This window comes from Gadus macrocephalus, chromosome 20 (assembly GCF_031168955.1).
Source record: "Gadus macrocephalus chromosome 20, ASM3116895v1".
In the NCBI taxonomy this organism is placed as follows: domain Eukaryota; kingdom Metazoa; phylum Chordata; class Actinopteri; order Gadiformes; family Gadidae; genus Gadus; species Gadus macrocephalus.
The window spans coordinates 16,420,034-16,447,450 of NC_082401.1; the positions used below are offsets into that span (position 1 = coordinate 16,420,034).

At 41.6% G+C, this 27,417-nt stretch overlaps 2 protein-coding genes across 2 annotated transcripts; both read right to left on the bottom strand.

Moving 5' to 3' along the window:
- Nucleotides 1-26: 26 nt before the first annotated feature.
- Nucleotides 27-14,000, bottom strand: LOC132449162 (sterol 26-hydroxylase, mitochondrial). The gene is made up of 9 exons (XM_060040817.1): nucleotides 13,647-14,000; nucleotides 6,907-7,097; nucleotides 6,170-6,369; nucleotides 5,723-5,920; nucleotides 5,020-5,183; nucleotides 3,972-4,138; nucleotides 3,280-3,361; nucleotides 1,990-2,196; nucleotides 27-1,300 (listed from the first exon to the last, which is right to left on the bottom strand). Exons 1-9 carry the CDS (start codon nucleotides 13,890-13,892, stop codon nucleotides 1,181-1,183), a joined length of 1,575 nt encoding a protein of 524 aa, XP_059896800.1. The 5' UTR covers nucleotides 13,893-14,000; the 3' UTR covers nucleotides 27-1,180.
- A 717-nt stretch (nucleotides 14,001-14,717) lies between these two features.
- On the bottom strand, nucleotides 14,718-20,929 carry eaf2 (ELL associated factor 2). Its single transcript, XM_060040832.1, has 6 exons — nucleotides 20,721-20,929; nucleotides 20,266-20,360; nucleotides 18,027-18,163; nucleotides 17,728-17,912; nucleotides 16,088-16,414; nucleotides 14,718-15,812 (listed from the first exon to the last, which is right to left on the bottom strand). Exons 1-6 carry the CDS (start codon nucleotides 20,821-20,823, stop codon nucleotides 15,763-15,765), a joined length of 897 nt encoding a protein of 298 aa, XP_059896815.1. The 5' UTR covers nucleotides 20,824-20,929; the 3' UTR covers nucleotides 14,718-15,762.
- Nucleotides 20,930-27,417: the final 6,488 nt, after the last annotated feature.

Genomic DNA, 27,417 nt, shown 5'->3' on the forward strand with positions numbered 1-27,417 from the left:
TTTTGTTATGATTAAATATTACTGCATCAGGATTCATTATCTTTATTGGGGTATATGCCTACATCAGGTTTACAGCCGTAAGACATTTCTCCACAAGATGGCACTAAATGGTGCAAATGCAAGAAAACAGGCTCAAAGCATTGTATATAAACTATATATGTCTATGCTTATATTGTTAACTTTTAGATAATATATCTATGGAAACATAAAGACAAATAATTACATTAAAATATAAAAAGGGAATGTCCTGCTTACCTATATTGCGAATTGGGAAGTTTGAACACAAACCTATTATATAATCGCACAAAACATTGATAACAAATTACCAAAGGTGAAATCAATCAATAAAAGGTATTATAACGACTTTAAATAATGATAAATAATGACTTTTGTTACATTCATGCTGTCCATCGTCTAAAATTGACGGAAAACAGGATCTAAAAACATAAAATTATCATGTTTTCTATCCGCTATACAAATATATATATTTTTTTTAAGTAAATTAATATACAACCAAAAGTAATCTTATAAACTCAGTCCTGGAAAGACTCAAGATGGTAGGGGCGTGGTCTGAATCCCCTTTGCTACGTTAATGTACAGTGATTGGCTACATAGCCAGGAGGGTAAATAGGCTCCCCCCATTTAAATCGGCAAGAAGGAATAGAAGGAAATCTAAACCGAAATGACTTGAGATGGCAAAGGATTTGATGCAACACAATTTGGTGCTGATTAGTGCACGCATTGATAACTCCTGATAACATAATAAGAGCGCAAGTCTGTCACTTTAACTCTCTCCCAAAAGCGAAACAAGTTCCAGGGAGTAACACATAAAAATCACAAATATTACATTATATTACATTTATACAGCAGATGCTAAATCATGCTTTGTTTTATTCCTTAGCCAAGAACAGATGAGTTCTCAGCCTGTGGCGGAAATAGGGGAGGGGTTTCAGCTGTCCTGATGTTAGTGGTGAGCTCCGCAGCCAGGACAGCAGGTAAAAACATATTGACACAACATATTTATTAAAGCATTTAGCCTTGAGGGAAACTAACTCCCAACAACTGTTTGGACGGGTGCTGAAATGTAGAGCTGGTTGACAGGGTACCAGTATTGTCGTACCATACGTTTCGGTAGTTCAGTGCGTTGGTTTTTTGTATGTGGTCCTCCTAGCTCCTCCCTCTAATCTTTCCTGTCAATAAACTGCAGGTTCATTGGCTGAGCAGGGCAATGAAGAGTCCTGGTGACTGCCTCTACTTTGCATCCGGAAGGGTCCGGCCTCACCTCAAAATGTTGCATTAACTTCGATAAAGGAAAATAGAGAGAGAGAGGTAGGGTGAAAAGAGTTAATATAGTCAAAGGAAAGAATCACTGGGGTGACAGACGTATCATAACAATATGATAAAAAACATGCTCCAACATCATCAGTAGTTCGATCATATTTGATCAAAAACAAAGGCAAAAATATTGCTACGGCTCTCCTATCAACTACATCAACCATTTGATTTTTCCTTAGATTCGTCATTAAAGCAAAAGCAACTTGGTAATAGGCGGCCAAAACATTGAGGCCAATATTAGACACCTTTATAATTTAATGCTATTGTGGATTTTGTTTGTATCATACAACCAGGGTGGTGAAACAACTAATCAACTTGTGTTGATGTTTTTGTGTGTGTGTGTGCGTGCGTGCGTGCGTGCGTGCGTGCGTGCGTGCGTGCGTGCGTGCGTGCGTGCGTGCGTGCGTGCGTGCGTGCGTGCGTGCGTGCGTGCGTGCGTGCGTGCGTGCGTGCGTGCGTGCGTGCGTGCGTGTGCGTATGCATGTGTCCGTGCGCGTGTGTCTGTGCGTGCGTGCGTGCGTGCGTGCGTGCGTGCGTGCGTGCGTGCGTGCGTGCGTGCGTGCGTGCGTGCGTGCGTGCGTGCGTGTGCGTATGCATGTGTCCGTGCGCGTGTGTCTGTGCACGTGTGCGTGTGTGACTCTGAACGCCTCTCACCCTGGACATCAACAGGTACATCTCCAGCTCGGCCAGCCTCCGACCCAGGCAGGCCCGGATCCCGAAGCCGAACGGGATGGAGCCGAACGGGTGGCTCCGGGGCTGGCTGGTGTCTCCGCGGAGCCAGCGGGAGGGCCTGAAGGCGTGCGGCTCCGGGAAGACGCTCTCATCGTAGGACACGGCGTAGTGACACAGGTGGAACAGGGTCTGAGCACGGTAAATGGTAAACGGACTGCATTTATACAGCGTTTTCATCCAAAGCTTTTGATCATATTGCCTGACCTTCACCCGTTCATACACACATTCAAACACCGACGGCGACGGAGTCAACCATGCAAGGCGACAAGCAGCTCGTCGGGAGCAGTTGGGGTTAGATGCCTTGCTCAGGTACACCCCGACACTCAGCTAGGAGGAGCTTGGGATCAAACTATCAACCTTGCGGTGACCAGCCAACCCCGCTTTAACTCCTGAGCTATATCCGCAGCAGGGAAACACAGCAGAAAGGGACGGTGGATGTTATAGCAGTCACACCTGATGCCACGTTTCTGCGTCGCGCTAGTTACACTTTGTGGTTCTTATGTGACCGGCTAGTTGAGGAGGTTAAAATATATAATCATTTGTACAACTCATTCTCTAAACATTGTAATGACCAGCTGATTCCATCAAATTTGTGACCTTTGGTTACTTTTCGGTGGTCCACGCTCAGAATCACCATCGCAGAAACATGCACCCACCAGCCTTACGCTGTGGGTTCCCATAGAAAACTATAATTCACCTTTTCCCACTATATCTTAGGGTGTTATTTAAGACAAATAGCAGAAAAAGGAGAGCATGATTATCTTATTATTACAATGACTGATATAAAGCTCAGAATGAGAGCAAACTCTTCGATTCCAAATGTTTTAAAACCAAAAATATATTTTATATTATTGATCGCATTCTAATGATAACCAAAGCTTTTTCCCATTCTTTCCACTGTATATTATATATAATATTGTTTTAATATTTATCTTATCTGCATTTGCATATAAACAGTTGAAAAACCACAGATTAGCAACACAAATTAGAGAAAAGTTATCTTGAGCATTTATATACTGAACCATTCATTTCACCCATTAAATTCAGTTAGTGGACTTGCCTACAACTTTTGCACCACCTGGTGGTCATGTGTCCACTTTGCAGTTTGTATCTTTAGAGTGTTCGGAATTATAACAGATCAGATGTGTTCATACGACATAATATAGCCTGTAATGTGAATATCTGCCCTGAACTGTAGACAGTCAGTGTTACCCTTTTGGGGAAGAGGTAATCTCCGACCATGATCTCCTTTTCAGCGGTGACGCGGGCGTTCCCTGGTACCACTGGGTATAGTCTGGGGATGAGAAAATGGAATGCAAACAACCTTAGCGTATATTTGCATCAATGTTTACATAGGTTAGTAAGAACAGGTTTCCAGGGTTCCACAGAGGCTTATTGTGTCCATCAAACAAGTTTCAAGTACAAACCGCTATTTCATGAAGAAATATTCCTACTGAGAACTGTCATTACTAGTTTATAATTGTTGTAATTTAGACGTCACTTTCATTAAAATCGACTTACAGTGTTTAAGCACATAATGGGCGTGTGTCTGGAAAGGCATTTCTCTCAAGGATTGAGCATCGAAACCAGAAATGTTTGTCTAGCAGTCAAACCTCATCACACCCTAATCCTTCCCCAATATTCAAATTATCAGATATATGGACGTTTCTACTGCGTTGCTATTTCTTTTATGGCTACAGGGAGGGAAGGGTGATGTCATAACACAGAAACATTACTGAAACATCACTTTGATTATGAAATACGATTTAGCCAACAGGTGGCGCCATTGGACCAATTCCAGTTATAAGAACCTTAGAGGAAGCCAGTTAGAGCAACCTTTAATAAACTCATTATGCATTTTAACCCAATCGGATCTCACAGAACGAAAAGTGAGATTCTCAAACCGTAAAGTCTCTCTTATGACAGCCTTGAGGTAGGGCATGTTTGAGAAGTCATCGCTTGTGGGGATTTTGCCTCTGGGGCATACGCTGATCACCTCCTGGTACAATCTTTCCTGGATCTCTGGGTGTGCGGCCAGCAGATACAGAGCCCATGCCACGGTGTTTGACGTCTGCACAGAGTCAACAACAGTCCATCGATCATCAAAAGTGATAAACCGCTATCTCTCACCACCAGGGGTGCAATTTTTGTGTTTTATGTATCGAGTCTGTTATAAAGAGCTAGTGTTATTCTAAAGGGGAGACTAAGGGGATCACTTATCCCCCCCCATATTTCCCTTTGACATCAACATAATCTATCAAATCTAATGTTGCAAATAATTGAGAAATAAAAGAGTTGGTAAGGTTGTGTTAATTGTACTAAGCATTATATCAGCAACTGCACACTACCTAATCGCACAACTGATCCTGTTCCAGACCACTATAGCCAACAGCGCTTAAAAGACTATAAGCACCATCTAAAATGTTCAAAGGGTAAATCTTTTGAACATTAATAAACACATACACACACACACACACACACACACACACACACACACACACACACACACACACACACACACACACACACAAACACATCCGATTCTTATCTCTGTCCTCGAGCATATTCCCAGTATGCTTGCCCATTGCCCAACCATCTGTAACCAAAAGTTTAAACCATTTCCTGCCATGTAATCACTCACCATGCCAGACAGGTCTAGCTCATCCCACAGACGGATGTTAAAACATAACTGCAGGCCAATGATTGAACATAATATTGCCGACAGGTATAAACATTTCATCAGTCACAGAAGATTTATTATTAAAATGTTGACAATGCCAAAAGCCTGAGAACTTTACTAGTTATGATTTCAGAAGCCAAGCTGTTAGCCTGTATGTTATCGGACCTGAGTCGTTTGATGACCAAAAAAAACCCACACATGCCAACTCTATATATGCTAACTCTGAAGAACTACCCAGTCCTCATTCTGGATAACCCCTGGGTGTGCCTTACCGTGTCCACTCCGGCCACCAGGAGCTCAGTGATGCTGGCCAGGATCTCCTCCAGGGTCATCTGGTCACTGAGCAGCAGATGGGTAAGATACTCTCCCTCCACAGTCTCACCCAGACGCACCTTCTCCTGGATGGAGCCAATCTTCTGCTGCACCAGTTTATCCGCTGTATGGGATGTCATTCAGTCTGAATTAAAGGGGTGATGGTTAAGCATACAATAAGATGTTATAATCATTTGTGATGGTGTCTGATGTGGTAGAATATGGCAGAAATGCAATTTATTCACTTTCATCCGTTTTCTTCAGATGCAACAGCAGACATTTTGCTCAGGAATGCTTTAGACTGCAGTAATTGGGGATCAAACCCAGATTCTTTAGACTGGGAGTCAAACACAATCATAAGCCTCAATCCAATCCCTTATCCACTCTTACAACAGCTGATGCTAATTCAGGCAGGGTGAGATGGCCAACAGCAGGGGCTAATCCTGGAAGTAAGATGGGCGTTGCCATTGTTGTCACATACACCATTCACTCTGCGATGCACAACCAAGTCATCTTTCTATGTTTAAAGACACAGAGGCAACAGCTCATATTGACTTTATGAAGGGTCAGGTTCAGAGAGTGGTTGTTGGAACTCAGAGTACTCAGAGTACTCACACAATGTAATCACACAATGTCCCAATCAGTCAACGAAAATAGACTTGCCAACTTTAAAGATGTGGTCCCAGGCTGCAACAAATTGCTTCCAAATCGGATTGTAGGGCCAAAGAAACTTGGGGAACAGGAGGATAATCATAGACACACGAAACATCTCCCCCACAGAGCTGATGAACTTTTGAGTCTCCTCTGGAAACACTTCGTTCAGACAGCCCATCCGGGTCTCAAATAGCACCGAGCAGATCCCTGCAAGGGAGACAAAACGGAGGAATGTTTGTCGTTTTTACAGAGTTACGAGAGTGACATACACACCAACACAACTGATGAAAATCGGACTCCACGGCAGATGTGGAAACTTTCCATCATACTGGTCTACCTACAAATGTAGGTGTGTGTGCGTGTGTGTGTGTTTGAGTGTGTGTGTGTGTGTGTGTTTGCGTGTGTGTGTGTGTGTGTATGTTGTGTGTTTGTGAGGAGCTGACTGAGAGAGCTGACCTTCAAAAGCAAACTTGTAGAGCTCATCGGCCAGGTTGTGGACTACGATACCCTGGCCCGTATTCTCCCTCAGCCAGGTGGCCCTATTGATGAAGTCTGTCACGACCATGTTGAGGGTGTTGGTGTACCGCGACACATGCACAGGCTTGAGCAAGGCTGGGTTGAGAACGCTGCGAATGTGCAACCACTCGGCTCCGTTTCTGTGAGGGCAGCAGAAAGAGCACAACTGCTTAGACACCTGTGTTATATTTAGCATTGATGGATTGAAATGATTGATTGATTAAAAGGTCGACCAATTGAAAGAAATCCCCGGTAATTGTTGTTGTCAATATTGTCAACGATTGGCGATGACCAATCTATCCATTTTAGAGAAAGAAAATATGTTCATACTAATTTCTGAGAAATTCTCTTGTGAAACTCAATGTTCCTGAATTTCTGAGAATTGCTCTTGGGAAACTCTGGTGTTTTTGTGTTTTCAATATTGACACATGTTAATGTTGAGAAACCATTTTCCACACACACCGAGTGGGGTGTTGTCGGAACAGGTCTGACAGGAAAAACAACAAGATGTTTGAACAAACCATGCTATAGGAAATTTCCAAGATGTCAAGGTAGTCACAATGACTTCCTTGAGGGGAACAAACATATCAATTCCAATCGAACCGACCAAATAAAGTTCAATACAATTAAATCAAGAAGAAAAATGAGCAGAGGATGAGCCTTGAGGATTCACCCACTGGGACAGGGGTCCATACGCCTTGTTTCGGATCTCTCGGTAGAACCTCCAGTGAGGCATGTCCGTCCTGATGGGATGGCGTCCCTCCTGCCTCATCACCTGCGCGATCATGTCCGCGTTGGCCACGTTCACCAGGACCATTGAGCCGAATTTGGACTTCCACAGAGGGCCGTAGATCTTGCTGTGTTCAATCTAGGAGCAGATGCATTGGCAAGTGGTTAGCTGTTGCTGCTAAGCGCATGGATGGGTAGAGGGAGATCATACTACAAATCCAGTACTTTAGAAAAATATACAATTTACCAATCTATCCATTTTAGAGAAAGAAAATACGTACATACTCATTTCTGAGAAATTGTTAATGTTAAGAATCCATTTTATACACACAGCGAGTGTGGTGTTGTGCAACATTGAGCAACTCTTTATTGAATTAACAGTTCTTCCCTTGAGAAGGGAAAGAACCTTCTCTCTCAGAAGGCTCTGGACCTGACCCTAGGCATAACCAGCTGACCACTGTCAGTGGATCTAAGTGAACAGTTAGGTTTATAATAGATTAGCATATCTGCGATGACTTTAAACTTTAAATACATAACCCATGCACAGAGACTTTTGCAATTTTGCATAAACATATGGTTTATTTTACATTATATGTTTATGATCCCATTATTGAATTTGTGCATTTTTGCTTTTTTATTAGTGCTTCCACCCCTATATTTCCCCATCTGAGGATCAAAAATGTGTTATCTTATCAGATTTCCTCATGCATGAACTAGCTCGCCTTCCCTATTAGTAGGTGAACAAGCCAACACTTGTTCATTTTCTTCACAATGTTAGGAAGATTAGTGTGTTGGAGTTTTTGAATCAAATCCCCCCAAAATATATACTCAAATGGTGCAAGTCGGCTGGATGATGGGCATATTGTAGTCAGGATAATGAGCATGTTGTAGTGAGGATAATGGACAGTTTTAGTCAAGATAATGGACATGTTGTATTTAGGATAATGGACACGTTATAGTCAGGATAATGGACATGTTGTAGTCAGGATAATGGACATGTTGTAGTCAGGATAATGGACATGTTGTAGTCAGGATAATGGACATGTTGTAGTTAGGATAATGGACTTGTTGTAGTGAGGATAATGGAGATGTTATAGTCAGGATAATGGACATGTTGTAGTCAGGATAATGGACATGTTGTAGTTAGGATAATGGACTTGTTGTAGTGAGGATAATGGAGATGTTATAGTCAGGATAATGGACATGTTGTAGTCAGGATAATGGACATGTTATATTCAGGATAATGGACATGTTGTAATCAGGATATTGAACATGTTGCAGTGCGGATAATGGAGATGTTGTAGTGAGGATAATGGACATGTTGTAGTCAGGATAATGGAAATGTTATTGTCAGGATAACGGAGCGTTTTAGTCAGGATAATGGACCTGTTGTAGCCCAGTGGTAAGGGTGGCCAACACTTATGTTGATCCTTATATGCCTGTATTTAAAATGCTGGCTGCTCTAAGGAGACATTTAGGAGACAAATTTGAGTCTCAGTCATTGCAGACATGACTTATGTCCTTTCTAACTCAGGTCTTTCATGAATGTTTTATGTGAGGGGGGCGATCTGTTTCTTGAGGCAAAGAGTCCGTTCCTCATTTGTACACATGTATGAGACAGGGACAGCCCAACTTTTGTTTTCACATCAGACAGGCTGAGCTATACATTCCATGATTTTTGACTCCTTTTCGACGATCCATTTACTCTGTGGCAGTTAAACCTGCCCCACGTGACAAAAGTGGCTTTCTCTTTTTTTCTGGGACTTCAGGTAGGTGAGGATGCCAATCCCGGAGCTTTATATTTGAGTGTGTGCATGGGTGGCTGGTGGTGGTAGTTGGTAAGGGTTTGTGCGTGCAGAGACACCCTTTCCTTGAAGAGATCTCTCCCCCTCTACCTGACGCTAAAGGATGACCTGCCAGGAGCATAGCTCCAGCCAGCATCTCTCTCAGGATCTCGGAAACACATAGCCTTCTCCACATGCGGCACTGACAAAATTGGGCAGCTGGCAATCAGATCCATTCAATTCCAAATGAGAAATGGCCGATGCCATTGCTGTATCTTTTTTTTGTCCAACACACGTAAATGAACAGGCCTGGTTAGGTAGCTTTGTATTATGAGAATGAAGAAGAAATGAGAAACCACATTTCGGTTCTTTATGCATACAACAACCCCATGCCACCTATAGGCCATTAGAGGAACTATCCGTATGTCGCTTTCACCAGGGCTTCACAAACCAGCGGTCATTGCTGCATTATCGAAAAAGAATGCACTTCGAGGAGTCACACTCAAAGTTACTTCTGCTTATCCATCTTTCGCAAAGAAGCACATCGGGATAAGAGACACGATGCAGAACTTTTATTGCACACTACAAACGTACATGAACCAAGGAGAAAAATACGGAATCGGAAACGCAAGACCAAGGGCCCTATCTTGCATCCGGCGCAATTTACTTTCTACACTGACGTATGTGTCGTTGCTAGTTTGCAACTGGCGCAGAGTGTTCTTTTCCCTCCACCGCCACACGCCTGTAAATTAAGAAATGATCTTGCGCCCCAAGGGGCGGTTCGGTGAAAGGAGGAGGTGTGTTCTTGCGCAAACGTTCCCTGGTGCTATTTTGCAGTTTCAGAAAACATTTGCGCCACAAACCAGGAAATACCTCGTTTAAAGTCAGTGCCGTGTTGTTCAGATGCTATTTTAAGGGCGCATGAATAATGTTGCTTGTACACCTTGCGCATCCACTTTGCTCCTCTCATCTACCTAGCCAAACATTCTTGGTAAATTATTTGGGAAAGAACAGCTGATACAGCGGTAATAAGTTGTACTTTTAAATCAATGCATCTGCAAACACCGCACAGTAACACATATTTTCTTGACACAGACATCGTGTACAAGCCCATAACTTTCAGGATTGATGAGTACTATTTGATTGTTAGAAAACATTGTTTTACCGTGAGTGAGTGTTACAAAGAATGAATGAATGCGGGCGTGTGTATGTGTAAAATAATTACGGGGGACACATGCATATTAGGAACACAAGTCGATAACGATAATGCATACATTACTGGTAAGAAACGATGTTTGTTAATGTATTGCGTATATTATTAAATAGATCCACATTTACCGCATATCATGTGTGTTAAGTTTTCTTCGCCAAAATTTATTTGAGGACTCAGTGTTTCTGAAGTTGTGGAAGAAAACGCTATTCCATGTGTGAATTAGGTCATATTATTTGGCCATAAACTGAGCCATTTGAAGTTTGAAATTCATGTGTTCATGCATCTGTCTCCTCGGAGACTGCAAACGCGCTGTCAAAATATCAAATCTTCAGATTAAAATGCGCTCATGGCTCTAAAGGGGGATGGGAGATGGCACTCTCATTGGTTTATTTCACGTTACGGCCAGGGTAATTAGGCTACTTCAGACCAACCCTTTTTAGATTTGTGCCGTGCGCAAGAGGCATTTATTTGCGGTGAAATAGCAACATCGCCATAGAACCGCCCACAAAGCTACTTGCGCTTGGCGCTTCTCACTTGCGTTCCAGACCGTTTAAATAGGGCCACGAGTCTTAATCAGAAAGTATACATGATATAACAATTTTGATAACGTGTGTATCACAACCAACCGAAAATACAGTGTAAAATAGCTACATTTGTCGTGAGATCTCATTTTATGCCAATCAACGTAAATTTGAAATTGATACAGGACTTGTCAACAATCACTATAGCACTTAAAGAAAAACAATGCACCAATGGGAGGACGGTTAAGTGGGAGCGCCAAACTAAATACTGTTGCTGTTAGTTAATTATAAGGTGTCTTTATTTAATAGGACTTGATGACTGTTTAAGCATTAAATAGATAGGCAGACAGTATGCCTCTGTGTTGAGTTCTATAACAAAGGCTAAGTTGAATGTGTCATGTAAGAAGTGCTGCTGACCCAACATGATCAACATGAATACAAGAATAAACAACCTTTACTCACCACCGTCAGTCATGACGTCACTTTAAATATAGGGTGAGTTGCACTTTATTAGATTATAGCCCAACTTTGTCATCTGATAGCCCACGGGCAAACTCTACGTTTGGGATAGGATAATATATAAAAATATTAAAAAGATGTGTGTACAATTATTAGATATAATAAATATTAGAATTATACGTTGAATAACTAGATGCTATTGAACGTGAAATAGGCTACACCATGGATATTTCCCGTAAGCCAGAGGCGTCGTCAGCCCCTTTTTACTGGGGCACGTGCCCCAGTAAAAGTCTCCAGTGCCCCAGTAAAATTCCATTGATCATTATTAAATTCATCTGCAGAAGCGCCGCTCTCGCTATGGAATCGGCAGGATTCATCAAGTGCATCTCCTGCTGCCTCGGGAGTCTTCAGTCGAGCCTGCCTCTTACCAGCCAATCAAAAAACGAAAGGGGCTACATAAAAGCCAATCAGAAAATAGCCCTATTGTATCTGGGTAAGATTTAACGCAACAACCAATGAAAAAAATCAGTTATTTACGGATTCGTCCACGTGACTCTTCTGAAAGTGTGTAAAGTATGACCAAGTGTTTCTTTCTGTTCAATAGTCTAGATAGAACTTTATCAATCCCCTGTAGGAGAAATTTGTTAATAAAACAATAATGGTAAAAAACATAAGGAATCTCCCACTTTCCGGCTTCCATGAAAGAGAACCATACTAATTCACACAATAGCGTTGATGCAAATCTAGCATTAAAGGTTAATTTAAGGAAGTTCTCTCCAGTCACACTGAAACTAGTTTGCTAGTAGTAGCGCTTTAATTTGCAGTGTAAGAGAATTCTGGGAAATCTGAATGCTGACAAAATTCTCAGAATTCTGACACTGCAATTTATTTGCACGCTACGACTAGTGAACTACTTTAAAAAAAAAACTTGACACTGCGACCAGGCGACAAATGACTGGTGAGAACCTTCTTAAATGAACCTTTAATGCTGGATTTAATTATCAGAATTCGGATTTTATCCAAGTATTCTGACTTTATTATCAGAATGCTGAATTTTATCTCACAATTCAGAGTTTATTAGCCTATTCGATTTCTGAATTAAAATTCTTGTGATGAATAATCTACATTTGTACAGTCGATGTGCAGCACTTTAATTCCCGTCAACTATGTTTTCTAACACCAGCATTTCCACAACTATGCTCATGTTCGTGACTGCTATACAAAACCATTTATAGTACATCTATTTTTCTGCTGGGTAGTGATAGTCGCCCTAAATGCAGCTTTAATTTGGGCTCTGATTCTGAATAAATGCCGCTGCTGAACTGTGTGAATAAATAAAGGGAACTGAAATCTAAAGAAGACACGTGGTTTTGATGTACCGTGAATTCCAGCTGAAAGTGGAACATTGCTGCCATCAGGGGAAATTAATGTAACCTAGGCATATTTTAAGTAGCTTTCAATTCCTTGTTTTTTTGTTGATCATGTTTCGTTGGAAACCACGGGAGCTGGAAAAAGCCCAGAGCAACTCATCTCCTTTTTTAACGTTACAACAAATTCACAACTTGTTTGACACAAACAATGACAACTTGATTGCTGTTAAAGAATGTTGCCCACATAATTAGCACCAGTTTTCAATACTGAGCGTCTGTAGCCTGTAGTTTACACACACACACACACACACACACACACACACACACACACACACACACACACACACACACACACACACACACACACACACACACACACACACACACACACACACACACACACACACACACACACGTGCACGCACACACGCGGAAAATGAATAATGAATGAAAAATTGTCTGTCTTCAAAACTTGAGGAAGTTTTAGACAAAAACTTCCTTAACACAAAAAAGGAAATTATGGATATACAGGGTGTTTTTAACATACTGGATCCAACAATGATCCCAACATTGACACAGATAATTCAGATCATTGCACTCACAATTCCTGTAAACAGTTGTAGTTGTGAGCGATCTTTCAGTGTGTCGAGAAGGCTCCACACCTGGCTTAGGTCAACCATGGGGCAAGGAAGGCTTCACCAACTTTGTCTTTTGTCCATTGAAAAGGAGCAACTATGCAAAGTGAGTCAATGCCACGTTATTGACCGCTTTGCCACCATGAAGGCGCGGCGATACAGCTTAATAGTGAAAAAATAATCATTTAAAAAGGCTCTATGCAGTAGTGTATGGCCTTATTTAGTTTAATTTAAGAGCTTTGATGGTTCTATAACATTTTCCAGGTTGATTGGTGGCAATGAGCCACCTCACCTTAAGTCAGAAATTCTATTAGTTTTAAACCTTGTTTCTTGCCTTTTTAGTACATGTCGTTCTGGCAAAATTATGCTGTTTCCACACAGTTTCTAAATAAATATAGATGTGTAGACTTCTCCTGATAAAGAGGTGAAGGTCATAAAGAGACTTTTTGTTTATTTGTCAGTTACCTTATTTGTAAATCTTTGAGATGTGTATGTGTTTAAATAAATATAATTGTACGGTACTCATGAATCCATCTTTGCGTCTTTACCTTTACCAGTGCTTTAATATAGCCTACAGTATGACAGTGACAAAAATTTTGAAGCTCGTACATACCCTTCTGTATCCATATATTTCATATTGTGCACACGTAAAACTCTAGGTCTAGCAACGCCCCTGAGCTAGACGTTTCAGTCGAAGAGTACTTACTTGCATTTGATGTGATAATGATAAATATCCTTTACCAATAAGCCAATATAAAGTTCTCACGAAACTCGGTCCGTCCAAATCGTCTATCGTTTTCTGCTTGTTATGCTCAACAACAGAGGTGGTGCTGGATGCGATGTCGCGTCTGCAACGCATGCTGTAATCAAAAATAGAGGATAATCTTTGGATCCCGTTTACGTGTTCTCGTCTACATGCAAGACTTCCGATATGTAGTGAACCGGCGAACATTTTGGCGTAAAATCAGATCACTCGGTTATAGAGTCATGTGTAAACGTCCAAGAAATACTGGGGGTTGTGTCTTCTGCGCGTACAATGGTTGCCTTTTATAGGCATCATAGCCTTGCAATCGTCAGCCCAACCACAGAATGAAGCCAACTGGACTTTGACACACTCCATAATCCTAGGACATGCAAGAAACACGTACCCGTGGAAATACACCTTTAATTATCATTAACAAATGTAGATACATTCATACAACGTTTCATGATAATAATAATAATAATATCCGTGTAATAATCATATAACACAAGTAGATGGATAGTATAGTAGTATGCATAATAGTAACCGATAGGCTAATTTCATAAATTTAAGCAAAGCATCCCTTTAAAAAATACCATGAAAACAACTGGCCTAATAGAAGAAAACAAAACAATAAAAGGAATCTCATCTCAGATGGTAGACGCATGCTTATATTTAGTTTTTGTATTAGTATGATTATCTGCTATCTGTGACAATTATAATCCAGGAAATGCAAGAAAAAAAAGGCTGATTTCACTACCAACTATTATCTGTGTGATTTTGAAAACTATCCATTTTTTAACTGGCTCTTATGGACATCATAATGTTGACAAGACAATTATCAGTCCCATAGTCATTTCAAAGTGGAAAGGGTTGCAGATGGTAAACACTTGATCAAATATAATGTTGTTGTCACTGTCTGCGGATATTGCATAATAATTAGTAACATAACAGGTTATAAGTGTATGTTGACCTAGGTAGCAGTTGCGTGAGTCAAGCAACTCTCGATTACTCACGGAACAATGACAAAACACATTAGAAGTCAATCTGAATGTTTATTAATCTACAAAGGAATTACATTGATATCTAATACAATATTGAAATATGCAACTCAAGAATGTTGTTTGGTGCATCTTCCCACTCATCTATGTTTCAGTATACGATTTGCATGTAGTTATAATTACCTAAGGCAAATTCATAGCAAAGTCCCAAAGGAAATCACATTTAGGCACAGTATTGATGCTTACAACTACATAAACTGCCACTTTGTTGTTTTCTCAAGTGAAATTACATTGGATATATGAAGCAACTATTGGTTGGTCAGAGTATACAATTCTATTATAAATATTCCAATTCAAGTATTGCAGGTTCTCTACAAAGGCCATTATTCTTCCATACACCTACTGAAAACGTGTCCGAATGACAAGACTACCTAACCAAGTCAGACCTACGAATAATGAAATGTCAATAAATAAACAAGGGGCCTTTTAAGATAATTCCTTAAAATGGAATTTTACTAAACTAGTCAAAAATAATCAGGCACTGGCTTCTTAAACTAACAGAAATGCTCAATAACAGTTTGCCCGTTCCTGATATCAATGTGGCATTGCCCAAAAAATACATATATACATATATGCTCATCTGCAATTCTTTCCTTCTTTAATTACAAATAAACACCACTTAAGACATAATCGGCAAACAGCCTATTTGCAGACTATATATATATTTTTGAAATATGTATCCAACAATTGATCACAGCTTTTAACTCATCACATTAATGTCACTAAATAGGACTTATTGAAATGCAGGAACTATGGTGGTTGGCAACTGAATCAAATCGTAGTCTGTCGTGTTAAATGACAAACATGATTATGTTTTCGGTAGTATGATTGAATATGACAATTTCCAAAAGGACAACCATCTGAGCACACTGGCAACAATGGCATTCTTGAGTCCCAGGACGTTACACAGATCAAAGAGATGAACACTCCCAAGAATAGCAAGCAATGGTCGATCGTTGTCCTTCCGAGCACTTTCATTCCAGCCCAGTACCACGGAGAGGAATTCGCCCCACTGTCGCTCAGTCACTGTCACTTTCGCTTCCTGACTCGCTGAGCTGGAGATCGTTCTCTGCAACAGGAAGTGGGAAAGGGAGGGGATGAGGCAGCTTGCTCTAGCAGTAGTATATGTACACACACACACACACCTATTTAATATATATATTTTATTTCACTAGATCATAACCCCTTAAACAACTCATTTTTTGTTATTTGTTAACAGGCCAGTCTTTGACTCTCCATGACGGGCAGGGATAACGACATACAGTCCAAAGACCAATGCTGCCTCTCTCCTAACTAGACAGCCCTCCCCTAGAAGGCGATTCGATAACGGGGGCGACAACTCACTGAGCGTGTTGATGTGGACCGCCCCCCCGCCCCCGCCGCTCTCCTCCGGGCGGCCGGGGGGCTGGGGCGCACCGGCCGGGGGGTTCCCTGTGATGAGGACGGGCATGCTGTGGAGTGTCGGGGAGGGGATGGCGGGCGCCGCCGGGGCCAGGGCCGGGGCCGGGGCCTGGGCCTGGGCCTGGGCCTGGGCTGAGGGGGACGAGCGTCGCCGGCCCCCCTCCTCGTCGCTGGAGCTGTCGTCGCTGCTGGACGAGGAGGAGCTGTTGGAGTCAGAGGAGCTGTCGCCGCTGCTCATCTGGTCCATGCCCTGAGCCTCCTCCATCAGCTCTGAGGCAGAGGAAGGAGAACCCCACGGTCAACGTGCACATACGCACCTGAGGCAAGACTATAATAATAATAATAATAATAATAATAATAATACATTTAATTTAGAGGCGCCTTTCAAGACACCCAAGGTCACCTTACAGAGCATATAGTCATCATAAATCGTTTAAAAAACAAGACATTGTGGAAAAAAATAAAATAAAAAAATAAAAAAGTAAATATAATAAATAAAATAAATAAAACAAAAACAAGACAAAACAAAACAAACAAACAATCAAAACAGTGATCAGTTAGACGTTGTGTGCGAGTTTGAACAGGTGAGTTTTGAGTTGTGACTTGAAGGTTGTAATGGTGCATGTATGCATGTATATACTGGACATATGTTCTAGTTTTATTTAAATTATTGGGTTCTTTGTTACTCTTATACTACTTTTCATTTTTAAATATTTTTTGTATTGTATTGCAAGTAGAGCTTGGAACACAAATATGTCATTGCCAGCTATGACTGCTTGCCTGTTATGTTGTGCATTTGATTTGACTAATTAAAGAACTGAACTGAACTGCATCTCTCATCTTCTGCCAACAACTTTTAGGTATTTGGATCGGGTAGACATTCAAATGAGCATAAAAGTTATTCATAGATTCACCATCTGACTCGGTTTGCCTCAACAAGGCGGAACAACACGTTCATGCCTTATTCTGTTCACAGAGTCACGAGTTAAGGTTGGTAAAAGGTGGGGGAAAGCACTATAGCTTATAAACGGTATAGAAAGTACACCGGTGTGAATTTGCACTACGGTATGGATTTTAATGAAACCGTGAGACCGGTGTGTCCTACTTTTTTATGTAAAAAGTTAAGTTATGCGTAACAACTGAACATATGGTGACGAATCCTAGATCCTTTTTCAATTTGGCGCAACATTTCTTTTCCCAGGGACAGATTTGACAGCGATACTGCCTTCTCAGGAAGCATGCTTGCGCAACAGTCCCTTCATCAGCACACACTTCATCCAAATTGTGATGCCTAAACTATACGGCAAGGTCGGCGAGCAAGTGGAGAAAGAAATCCATACTATTAAACATTTATGTTTTGCGGAGATGGAAGTAACTTGAGAAAAGAATTAGCATTTTTTTATGCAGTTTTGCTGCCTAACCAGTATTTTACCACTTCAGAAGCATTTATATCGAAATTAGAAGATAAAATGAACATACCGTGATATAATACCGTTACCGTCTATGCCTCAAATCGTACCGTGATAAACACTTTAGTCCATACTGTACAGCCCTAGTACAACATTAAGGACGGTCCGCCCTACCTCTCTCGATGTCGTCCATGGGTGACGCGTCCATGGGGAACATCTTCTCTTTGGGGGGAGGGGGCCCCTCCCCAGCGATGCTGCTGGGGGGCGCCTTGGTCCCGCTGCCCCCACATTTCACCTGCTGGCTCAGCCGGCTGGTCTGCTGCTCCAGACGGGACTGGACCTTACTGCTCCCCTCAGCCCTGGGCGGCCAGAAGGCACACGCACAGACAGTCAAACGCAGATCGACTCGGAGGGCCTACGGTGTGTGTGTTTGGCTGGCCCCGGCGGGACACAGCGAACAGCTAGCTACTCGCCTGGTCTTTTTGACTGCTATGTTGCTGTTGAGTTTCTCCAGGCGGTACTCTCCGGTGTCGTGGTTCACAATGAGGATGCATTCTTTCATGTAGGGCCTCTTGGATCCTTTGAATACCGTGACCGGGGCGGTGGAACCCTAGCAGGGAGTGACATGCAACAAGAAAAGGAACATTGAAGGCAGCTGTACACATCAAGCCTTTACGCAGACAACCCGGCATCAACCCGTTCCGGGTTACATCGAAGCGGGGAATCAACCCGTTTCAACCAACTAAGCTTCATATTTACGTCTGATGCCATCGACTACTTTTACTAAAAACTGTACAGACCTCGACTTGACTGTTAGTTTTGAGCCTTTATAGGTTAGGGTTCACCTATAATTCAAATTTGCCTTGGGGGGGCTGGAGGTAGAGCGGGTTGTCTGACAACCAGAAGATTGCTGTTTCTATAACCTGTTCCTACTAGCCACGTGTTGAGATATAGTTGTGCAAGACACTTGACTCTTACTGCTCCAGACTACCTGATATGGCAGTTGCTTTGCATGGTTGAATCAGCCTTCCGTTAATGAATGTGTATCAGAATGGGTGAATGTGAAGCTTTTAAAAAGGCACCCAGTGCAACTTTCGAGGCTTAAAAATAAACATTCAATTTCTAGTCTTTTTTACACGTAGTAAGTTTCAATAACTCCATGCCATTACATACCGACATTTAAGCAGCAAAGATGAGACGTCGTTGTGTGGTGAGAACTGATACAAAATCGATAACAACAATGCCGCCATTTTCTTTATTTTTTGTAACCTACAATAAATAAAGCAGGCTTCCAGTCAATGGAAAAATGGCTTCTCCCCACCGGCGATTGTTGTTGTTTACGATTTTCTATCAGTTCTCACCACACAACGACGTCTCATCTTTGCTCCTTGAATGTCGATATGTAATGGTATGGAGTTATTGAAACTTACTACGTGTAAAAAAGACTAGAAATTGAATGTTTATTTTTCATTGAATGTTTACATAAAGTTGCACTGGGTGCCTTTAATAAGTGGCCACAGATCGGAAAACGCTATACAAGTCCCATTTATATATTAAAGGAGAACGGAAACATCTTGAAAAAGGTGCTTGTGAAACCAGAGACACTTTACACAAAGAAAACACTACAAGACTAGGGGTCTCGTTAGTTAATTAAGTAGCATTGCAAAAGTACATCTTATTTAACCTACACATCACTGAGCAACAGTTTGAACGTCCCATGAAAGCCTAATGATTGCATTGTATTATTTTGCTCATGGGTGGGGGATGAATTGTATTGCTTTGCTTCAGTAGCAGCTCATCATGACCTATAACTAAGTGGTTGCAAGTGCAGTGCCCAAGGGTTACCGTGCGTTCAGTCCACCAACAACAGTAAGCTATAAGCTCCCATTCAATTCCCACCGTCTCCCGGCTACTAATCTCTGAACCCAGAACCTTTAACTTTCAAATAATGATTTATGGGGGGAAGCTGATATGAAGTTTGTGATTGAAAATGACAACATGAAATTATGACAGGTGTATGACATCATACATATGAACGTTGACTGATTTAGTCAACAACAGATTATCAGCTGTGTCTTATTAACAGTATACCCATTTCAGATCTACTGATAAGGTTTGTTTTCAGACGGGACTCTCATGTGTGTAACATGCTTTGACAGAACTCCACCCCCCGCAGCATAACAAGACAGTAATTATACAATGACTTGATTTATGAGACAACCCGTTGAAAGCGGGTGGAGACCAAAAAAACGTTAATTTTTTTTTGGGTCAAATAATAATAACAACTACTTATCCTAGGGTAGATGTGATAAATAACTTGTGTTAAAGAACACCACATTGATAATTTAAAAAAAGACAATAAATGAGTGCTTACAATGCATGTATCACATATTTAAGCGGTGTAAACATGTGTGGATTATTAATTGAATACCACTGTTCATTCATTTCCTGATTGGCTCACACGAACAACGATATCCCTGAGCTAAAATATGTGAGACAAAAACAAGACTGCTACAAGCGCCTACAAATTCTCCTTTGCTACTTCTAATGGTAGCATAGAGTTGCAGAGAAGTTGTGATTGCCTTGCAACTGTATCTCAACTATGTGTACTCACCTTGTAAAAAACAAAACCCCTTTCACAACACTTATTCAAATAAATGACCGGTTGAATGTATTGGTATTGGAGTACATCGAAAATAACTCAAAATGTACCTCCAAGTTGGGGAGAGTGATGGTTACTTGCTCTCCCTTGCCCACTTCAAGTTCGCCTTCACATGTTGTATCAATGGACGCCGGTTTGAAGTCATCTGCAAGGATAAGGGAATATATAATGGACTACAATTCTGTGTCAACTACTGTCATCAGCCTTTTGTCGGAAGATGGCGACAGTGTCCCTTTTTTTCTGTCATCGGTGCCTTGCTACGGCTAGCTGACATATTGACAGCTGGAGGATCACTAACGACACATATAGCACAATACAATACTGCTGGATAACATCATTACCAATTTACATTGACTAACATGGCACGGTCATCCTCAATTCATAATTCTAAACAGGTCGTTAGCTCTTACTGGTTTCTCGGCATGTCTAGCTTACGAGTGAGCATAGCTAATGAGCTAAGCTAAAGCTACCGCTAACCAAGCGAACTTGTGAATTGTAAACTTACATCGCACTGTGTGGTATGCAGTTTTAGGGTGTTTCTCAAACGTCTCCCCTAATTTCAGGACGTGTTCTTGGTTGTCAAAGTTAGCATATGCCGTCCCATTCATTCTGAGTTTCGTGTGCTGTAAACTTTCTGCTATGCTTTTCTATTCAGTACCATATATGGCAGAGGTCTGGCCACATCACACACAGCACTAAGCTCCACCCCTTCATCTGTGTGATTGGTCCATGGCTTGTGTTTATTTGTCTGGATGATTTAGGGTTTGTCCCGTGGGTCTGTCAATCAAAATTTAGTAGGAAGCATAATGCCCTATCACAGACACCATGGTAGGCTCGGAAAAAAAAGACGCTTTGATAAAAAAAGATAAGTCTGCTATAGAAAAGGTTTTTGTTTTTATTCTTGAATAAAACTCGTGAGCAGTCTTTATATCTGATTTAGATGTCAGAGTCAGATGTTTGTGTGTGTATATAAATATATATATATATATATATATATATATATATATATATATATATATATATATATATATAATATATATATATGCATACTTTTGTTTGTGTTTGTGTACATGTGTGTGTGTGTGTGTGTGTGTGTGTGTGTGTGTGTGTGTGTGTGTGTGTGTGTGTGTGTGTGTGTGTGTGTGTGTGTGTGTGTGTGAGAGAGATTAGCAAAGAGATGAATATAGAGGTGGATCATTATTGATCGATAAAATAAACTACTTCAATAAAGAACAGTATTAATAATGCCCTTATTTAGACATCTCAAATCACATTAAATTATAGGTGTTTGAGCCTTGAATAAAATATGGCCACCAGATGGCATGTAGGCCTATTGATTATATCTAATATTAATATTTCTTGCTTTAATTATGTAGCTCATGTTTTCCCTTCAAAATTGGGAGCGAAATTGGACCTTTGCAGAATGTCTACATGGCCACACATCAATGGGATCAGAGATAGAGCAGAGACAAAATATACAGGATAAAATATTGCATTGTTTGTGAAATGATATGTGGTTGCTCTCAAAGAGATACAGTGGGCGAAAATAAGAGAAGCAAGTGATCCTTGCCTGATAAGTACCTTCTTCGACGGACGCATGCATAAAGAAGATAGCTAACCTAGCGGTCTAATTGAGATTAGGAATCTCACAGGGGACCGGAAACACACACACACACACACACACACACACACACACACACACACACACACACACACACACACACACACACACACACACACACACACACACACACACAATGTTAACCCTAACCCTAACGGTTATATAAATAAAATTGGAGGATTAGGGTTTAAATGTATTCATTCTATAGATATAATTAACTCTTCAGAACTTTCTTACATTGTGCAGGCAGCTGAGGTAATAGGCTTTGTCCAACAGGAACAATGTCTTGTTGAGTCCCAGAAGCTGTCTGGGTTCTTATCACTTACCACAAGCCTTAACAGTATAATAATCTCTTTCCTTGGCTGAACTGTTAACCAATCCTAATCCTGCCCATGTCTCCCATAGACGGAGGCCATATGTTAGACTGCCTTTAAACATTAAAGGATCAGGAATGGGGGTGTTAAGAAATGGAATGGTGGGATTCAGCGACCCAAGGACATCCATCATCACCTACTGACGCTCATCCGACAGCTGTCAGTCATGCGTCGATCAGCGTTTATAATGGGTGTGAATGATGGGTTGATATTGCTATTGATATTGTGTTGTGGTTTAACGGGAGACTGGGAGACTGGGAAGGCATAGTCCACAGACTGCCCCGTCATATTGAGGTCAGATGGAATACAGTATGTTCTTCACATTTCAGTCATGGGAATGGAAAGTGAGGGTCTCCTGTAAATAATGAAGAAGAGGAATAGGCTGTGAATCACAGTTAAAAAAGGAGAACAAGTAGTTCCATGGATGCATGGTGGGAAATCAAGGTCGTTTTAGGATGTGTTTCTCATATGGAATCACTGGTATTGCTATGGTACTTTAGGGTCCTCAATGTTCAACTCAAAAGCATTTAAAATACGTAATATATAATTGTAAATGATTCTAAAATTCTATAATGTTAAAAAAATATGCTGTAATGTTATAAAAATCCAAATGTTTGCAAAGGCACTTTTAATACACATGTTACATGTTAATAATAATAGCCGCATTCTCCAGGATCGTTTTATATTAATTCTGTACTCCACATGCATGAAGACTGTTGTTCTTTTGTGGGAATGATGAAGAGGAGTCACATAAGAACTGGTGCCCCGCATGTCACATGTGTCCCGGTCCCATGTGAATGGAAACCAGTAGGAGTTTGTTTCCATGGGTTGGTGTAAACGCAGTGACTATCCTTGGCTGATATCGCTTACAAAGAGGGTTGCCCTTCGCATGCAGGAGGTAAAGTTAGCTGTTTCTAGGCAACAAGTGGGGAATTCATAATACTAGTTTGGGGCACTTGTGTGTTAGAAGTCTTATACTGAACATTGATGAGATGATATGCTCCTTATTAAAAAGCAAAGCAAGTCAATATATCTACGTCATTAACCCAACAAGTGTCATCTTCACTGTGGAGGTTTTTCTCACAGTAATCGAATAATTGTCTTGTGATGAAGGCCTTTGATAATGATACTGCTTCAAGGGAAACTATGATACCGCTCACCATAATTCCATTGCAATAAAAAAATAATGTTTGCCTGGTGCAGATTCTCTACTTCAAACGGAACATAAGCTATTACACTAATGTCAAAGTTGAATCACTACACTTTTTCCTTCAAGAGCCAGGGCGGATCTGTGTGTGGGGTAGCTTTTTTTCATTTCATCCAATCACAAGCAAGAGTGTAGGCGATCGCCTTTGTTGTGGTGCGTGTCCCCTTGGAGACCCTCGTGTGAAAGAAAGCCGACATGTGTCCAGTGTCGTAGAATTGTTGGCTATTAATTAATTCATCAGGCAGGCAAGAATGAGTCGAGATGTTGGAGCACGATGCCATGAGGCATCACCGAAGACGGGTTATCTTATGTGATCTGTATTGGTGCGGATCGCTACTGGTAGGCTACCGTTTGAAACCATCACTGTTTCTGGAGAAGTTCCCCGGACTCTTCCCTGCAAAGCGACTGATACTTAACTGTGAAAAGTAAAGTAAGTAACCCACTGTGAGTCTTGTGTTTTTCAGTATTCCCGTCGATACTGTGCAGGTGCTTTATAGCGCAGTACATTTTGAGAGGCGTTCTGATAACGGCAATGAGTTCTGCTGCTGTTGCTGCTACTGCAAAAAGGACTACTTTAATTCAAATTATCCTTCATTCATGACGCTCTCCTTAAAAAGAGGGGCGGTAAGAGAGAAAGTGGTCAAAACAAACAACGAATTTATCTAAAAACGTATTGAGGAGGCTGTTACAGAACACTGCATCTGCCTAAATGAGCACCTTATGTCTGACTGTGATAAAGGTGACGCAGAGGACGAGATAGTGAGGTGCTAGACTAGACAGGTGCTTCAGTTTGCGGCCAGCTTTCCCATCTGATCTAATGAAGCAAGCACAGTCATAACACCTACGACAGCACCGGTTTTATTTTTCCGGAATAGCATTATTTATATATAGTATATAGCAGTATTTTTATTATTCTGTCAAATGTAGTAGGTTGCTGCATATTCTCTTGCGCTACAATATGTGCATAGTAGGCTGCTTGGCAGTTGTAGCTGCACGTTTTGTTGACGATAAAGGCATTTGTCTTTGGGTTGAATAAATATACTTATTAGTCGTTGTAGGCATAGAACAACATGATGTTTGGGACACACAGAGACCAGCAGCAGTGAGACAAGACCAAGACAAATAAGCAAGATAAGTATAGGTAACTTGACCTATCCAAATATAATAACTAATTTAATGCATACATAAAGGAACTTGGGTAATAATAATAAAAGAATCAATGCCGTGTTAAATGGTATGGCACAACATTTAGCAGCATATATGGGAAGGAGGGGGCTGATGGTGGCTAGCTACAGCTGTTCTATCCGTCTATTGGTTCGGCCTCTGATGACTCTTTAAATAATATGAATAGGTGTGTCATAGAAGCTTTCATGGTAATTCCCATCTGCCTGCCCGTCCAGCGGTCAGTATGTCTGTCTGCATCTGGTCACCTGCTTGCACTCCAAGTAAGTGACCCTGCGAGCTGCTCCATGCGATCTCCAGAAAGCTACACTATAATCAATGAGGTGCGAAGTGCAGATGGCCACCAGCGTTCGCCCCTGTGGGGCCGTATACAGCCCGCAGCCACAGCCCAGACCAGCAGCTCAGCAGGAGAGATGGGGAGTCAGAGAGAGTCTGGAGGAGTCAATAGCACAAGACTTAATAGGGCAGGTCGATCAGTCAGGCTATAAGGACAGCATGTAATGTGGCTCTTGGTGGGCTCACAGGGAACTCAATGCTAATGGGTAGCTTGCAGTGGTACTGGACATCGTAATGTAGACCCACTTGTTTCGATTTGGAGGGGTTGTGGTTTTACTTGGATTGAGTGTAATAACATTCCATTTACTTATTGGGAAACATCAGGGTTTTTTTATTTATTTTTTTCATCCCTAACCCTAATTGCCGTTATTTCACTATACATGATGGTAATAATCACTGATTGATGATGCTTGTCTTGCACATATTACATGGGTCAATCTTTCAACCTTATTTAATAATTACGATGCAGTTAAACCAACACTGTTTTCTGCTGCGTTGTGCACTGTGATATGATTACCGCCGTTAGTTTCTCCAGAGCCTTACATGCCCGGGTTGTATTTCTCTTGCTAATCTCATTAAGTGCATACATAGTGCATCGAGAGTAGATCATCTCTCTTTCCCCTGCTTGGCAAAGTCCACCCCATTGATTGTACAACACACAGCGAGGGCAGCGATTTATCATCTGCGGACACACCCAAAGGCTGCTTTTAAGCTATTTGAAGACTCTGGTAGGTAAATGAAGACTTATCATAGATGGCTCAATGCCAGGTGATTGTTGAGGTTTTGCTTGTGTTGCAACCTTGCATGGTATGTTTCACCAAACTGTAAGCAAACCTGGGAACTAAAGCAAGGTCTATTCTCTGCTGCTCTTGTCATTGGCCTTGTTGGGAGGACCTTCCCCAGCCAGACTGGTCCCAAGGGAGCCGCTGTATATGTGTTAAGGCTGCAGCGAAAATTCCTGAAAATCTGGCACAAATGACAAACGGCAGATGGGACCTGCTTTTTTTTTCCGGGCAGGTTGATGGCGGGCCTGTTACTCATGATTTATGGTCGCTGCTTTAAAGGGAAAGAGCAAAAAAAATGTAATGCGCTCGGAAAAATCCATCAAGAATGTAATTGTTTTAATACCAACGGCAGTAGTGGCGATTTGATGGCTTTTAGTTGCAGCTAAGCTGTCAGTATCCTTGCTTTACCTAGCAACACCCCCTCCTCCCAGGCCCATCCCATCAGCTATGTTCCATTGTCCCGTCCAGAGGGCATGTGTCAGGTGAAAAGCATCAGTCACATGCATGCGACAGGCAGTAGCCCTTGGGATTGGGATCAGGCAGTGTGTGTGTGTGTGTGTGTGTGTGTGTGGGTGAGAGATAGAGAGAGGCAGTGTGTGTGTGTTTGTGTGTCGTGTTGGAGGCACAGAGTCTGTGTATGAGTGTATGGATGGTTGGTGGGTGTGTTTGGCCCTAATAATTCTCCAACACAAACCAACAAAGGTACATGTGGCAGATGACATTCAGTGGGAACAGTGGCTTCCGTATTTGGGCTGCAGTTTCCGTTTTAGACCAATGCTAATTACTCCTCCTGAGTAATTAAGAACCGTCCACCTGGGAAGAGCAAACACAACCTAGGATCCACTAGAGATTCTGTCAATGTTAATGGAACCCTTAATTAAGGGTGTCCTTTTACAATCCCTTCTAAGAGCAGGCTTCTACCTTCTCTTACCTCTTACCATATTAAGAATTACGCCGTACCATATCATAAGTCAAGCTTATGATTTACATTCAAATTGTAATGATATAAACAACTTTTTCATTCCGATCTTTTTTTTCCTATTAAATTTAAACTTTCATATCCTCATGACTAACGCTGAACCACTCTTGACCTATTTGTAACGGCTTACTCTGAATGGCTACCAATGTTGTACTTTCTTCAACACATCCTTCGCGTATCAGAATGTCTCATGGGAATTTCAAACGTTTGATCAGTGCAGTTGAAATGTCTTCATCTGTTGGTGCTTGCATACCTCATTTTATTTAGCAATATCTTACCTCATCCGAATGTCTTATTTGTTAATGCTAAACTGTCCAGAAGTGCACGGGAACCTGCCTGGGTAGGTAAAATGTGTTTTGGCGGTGGAGAAGGTAGGACGACATGGACACTTAAACCTCCCCTGGCATATGCTCTGGTTCCTGGGAGGCTGGGGTTTCCCTGAACCGTGCAGAGTGGGGCGGCTAGCCGACAGCTTCTTGGCATGGGGAAATCTCCCCCCAGTGTGTTTGACCTCCACATCCATCTTGGGCAGTATGAGTAAAGATACAGCAGGGGGGGGCGTCCAGCTGTGCTCTCCCTCCCCCTCCCCTGTCACTTTTCACTAACCATCTATTTTCTGGGGGGGTATTTCCTCTTGCCAGCCACTTTTTAATTACTTTCCCTTTGCACCGATGGTTCTTAGGTGTGTGTTTCGTTTTAAAGGTTTCTCGCTGCCCAG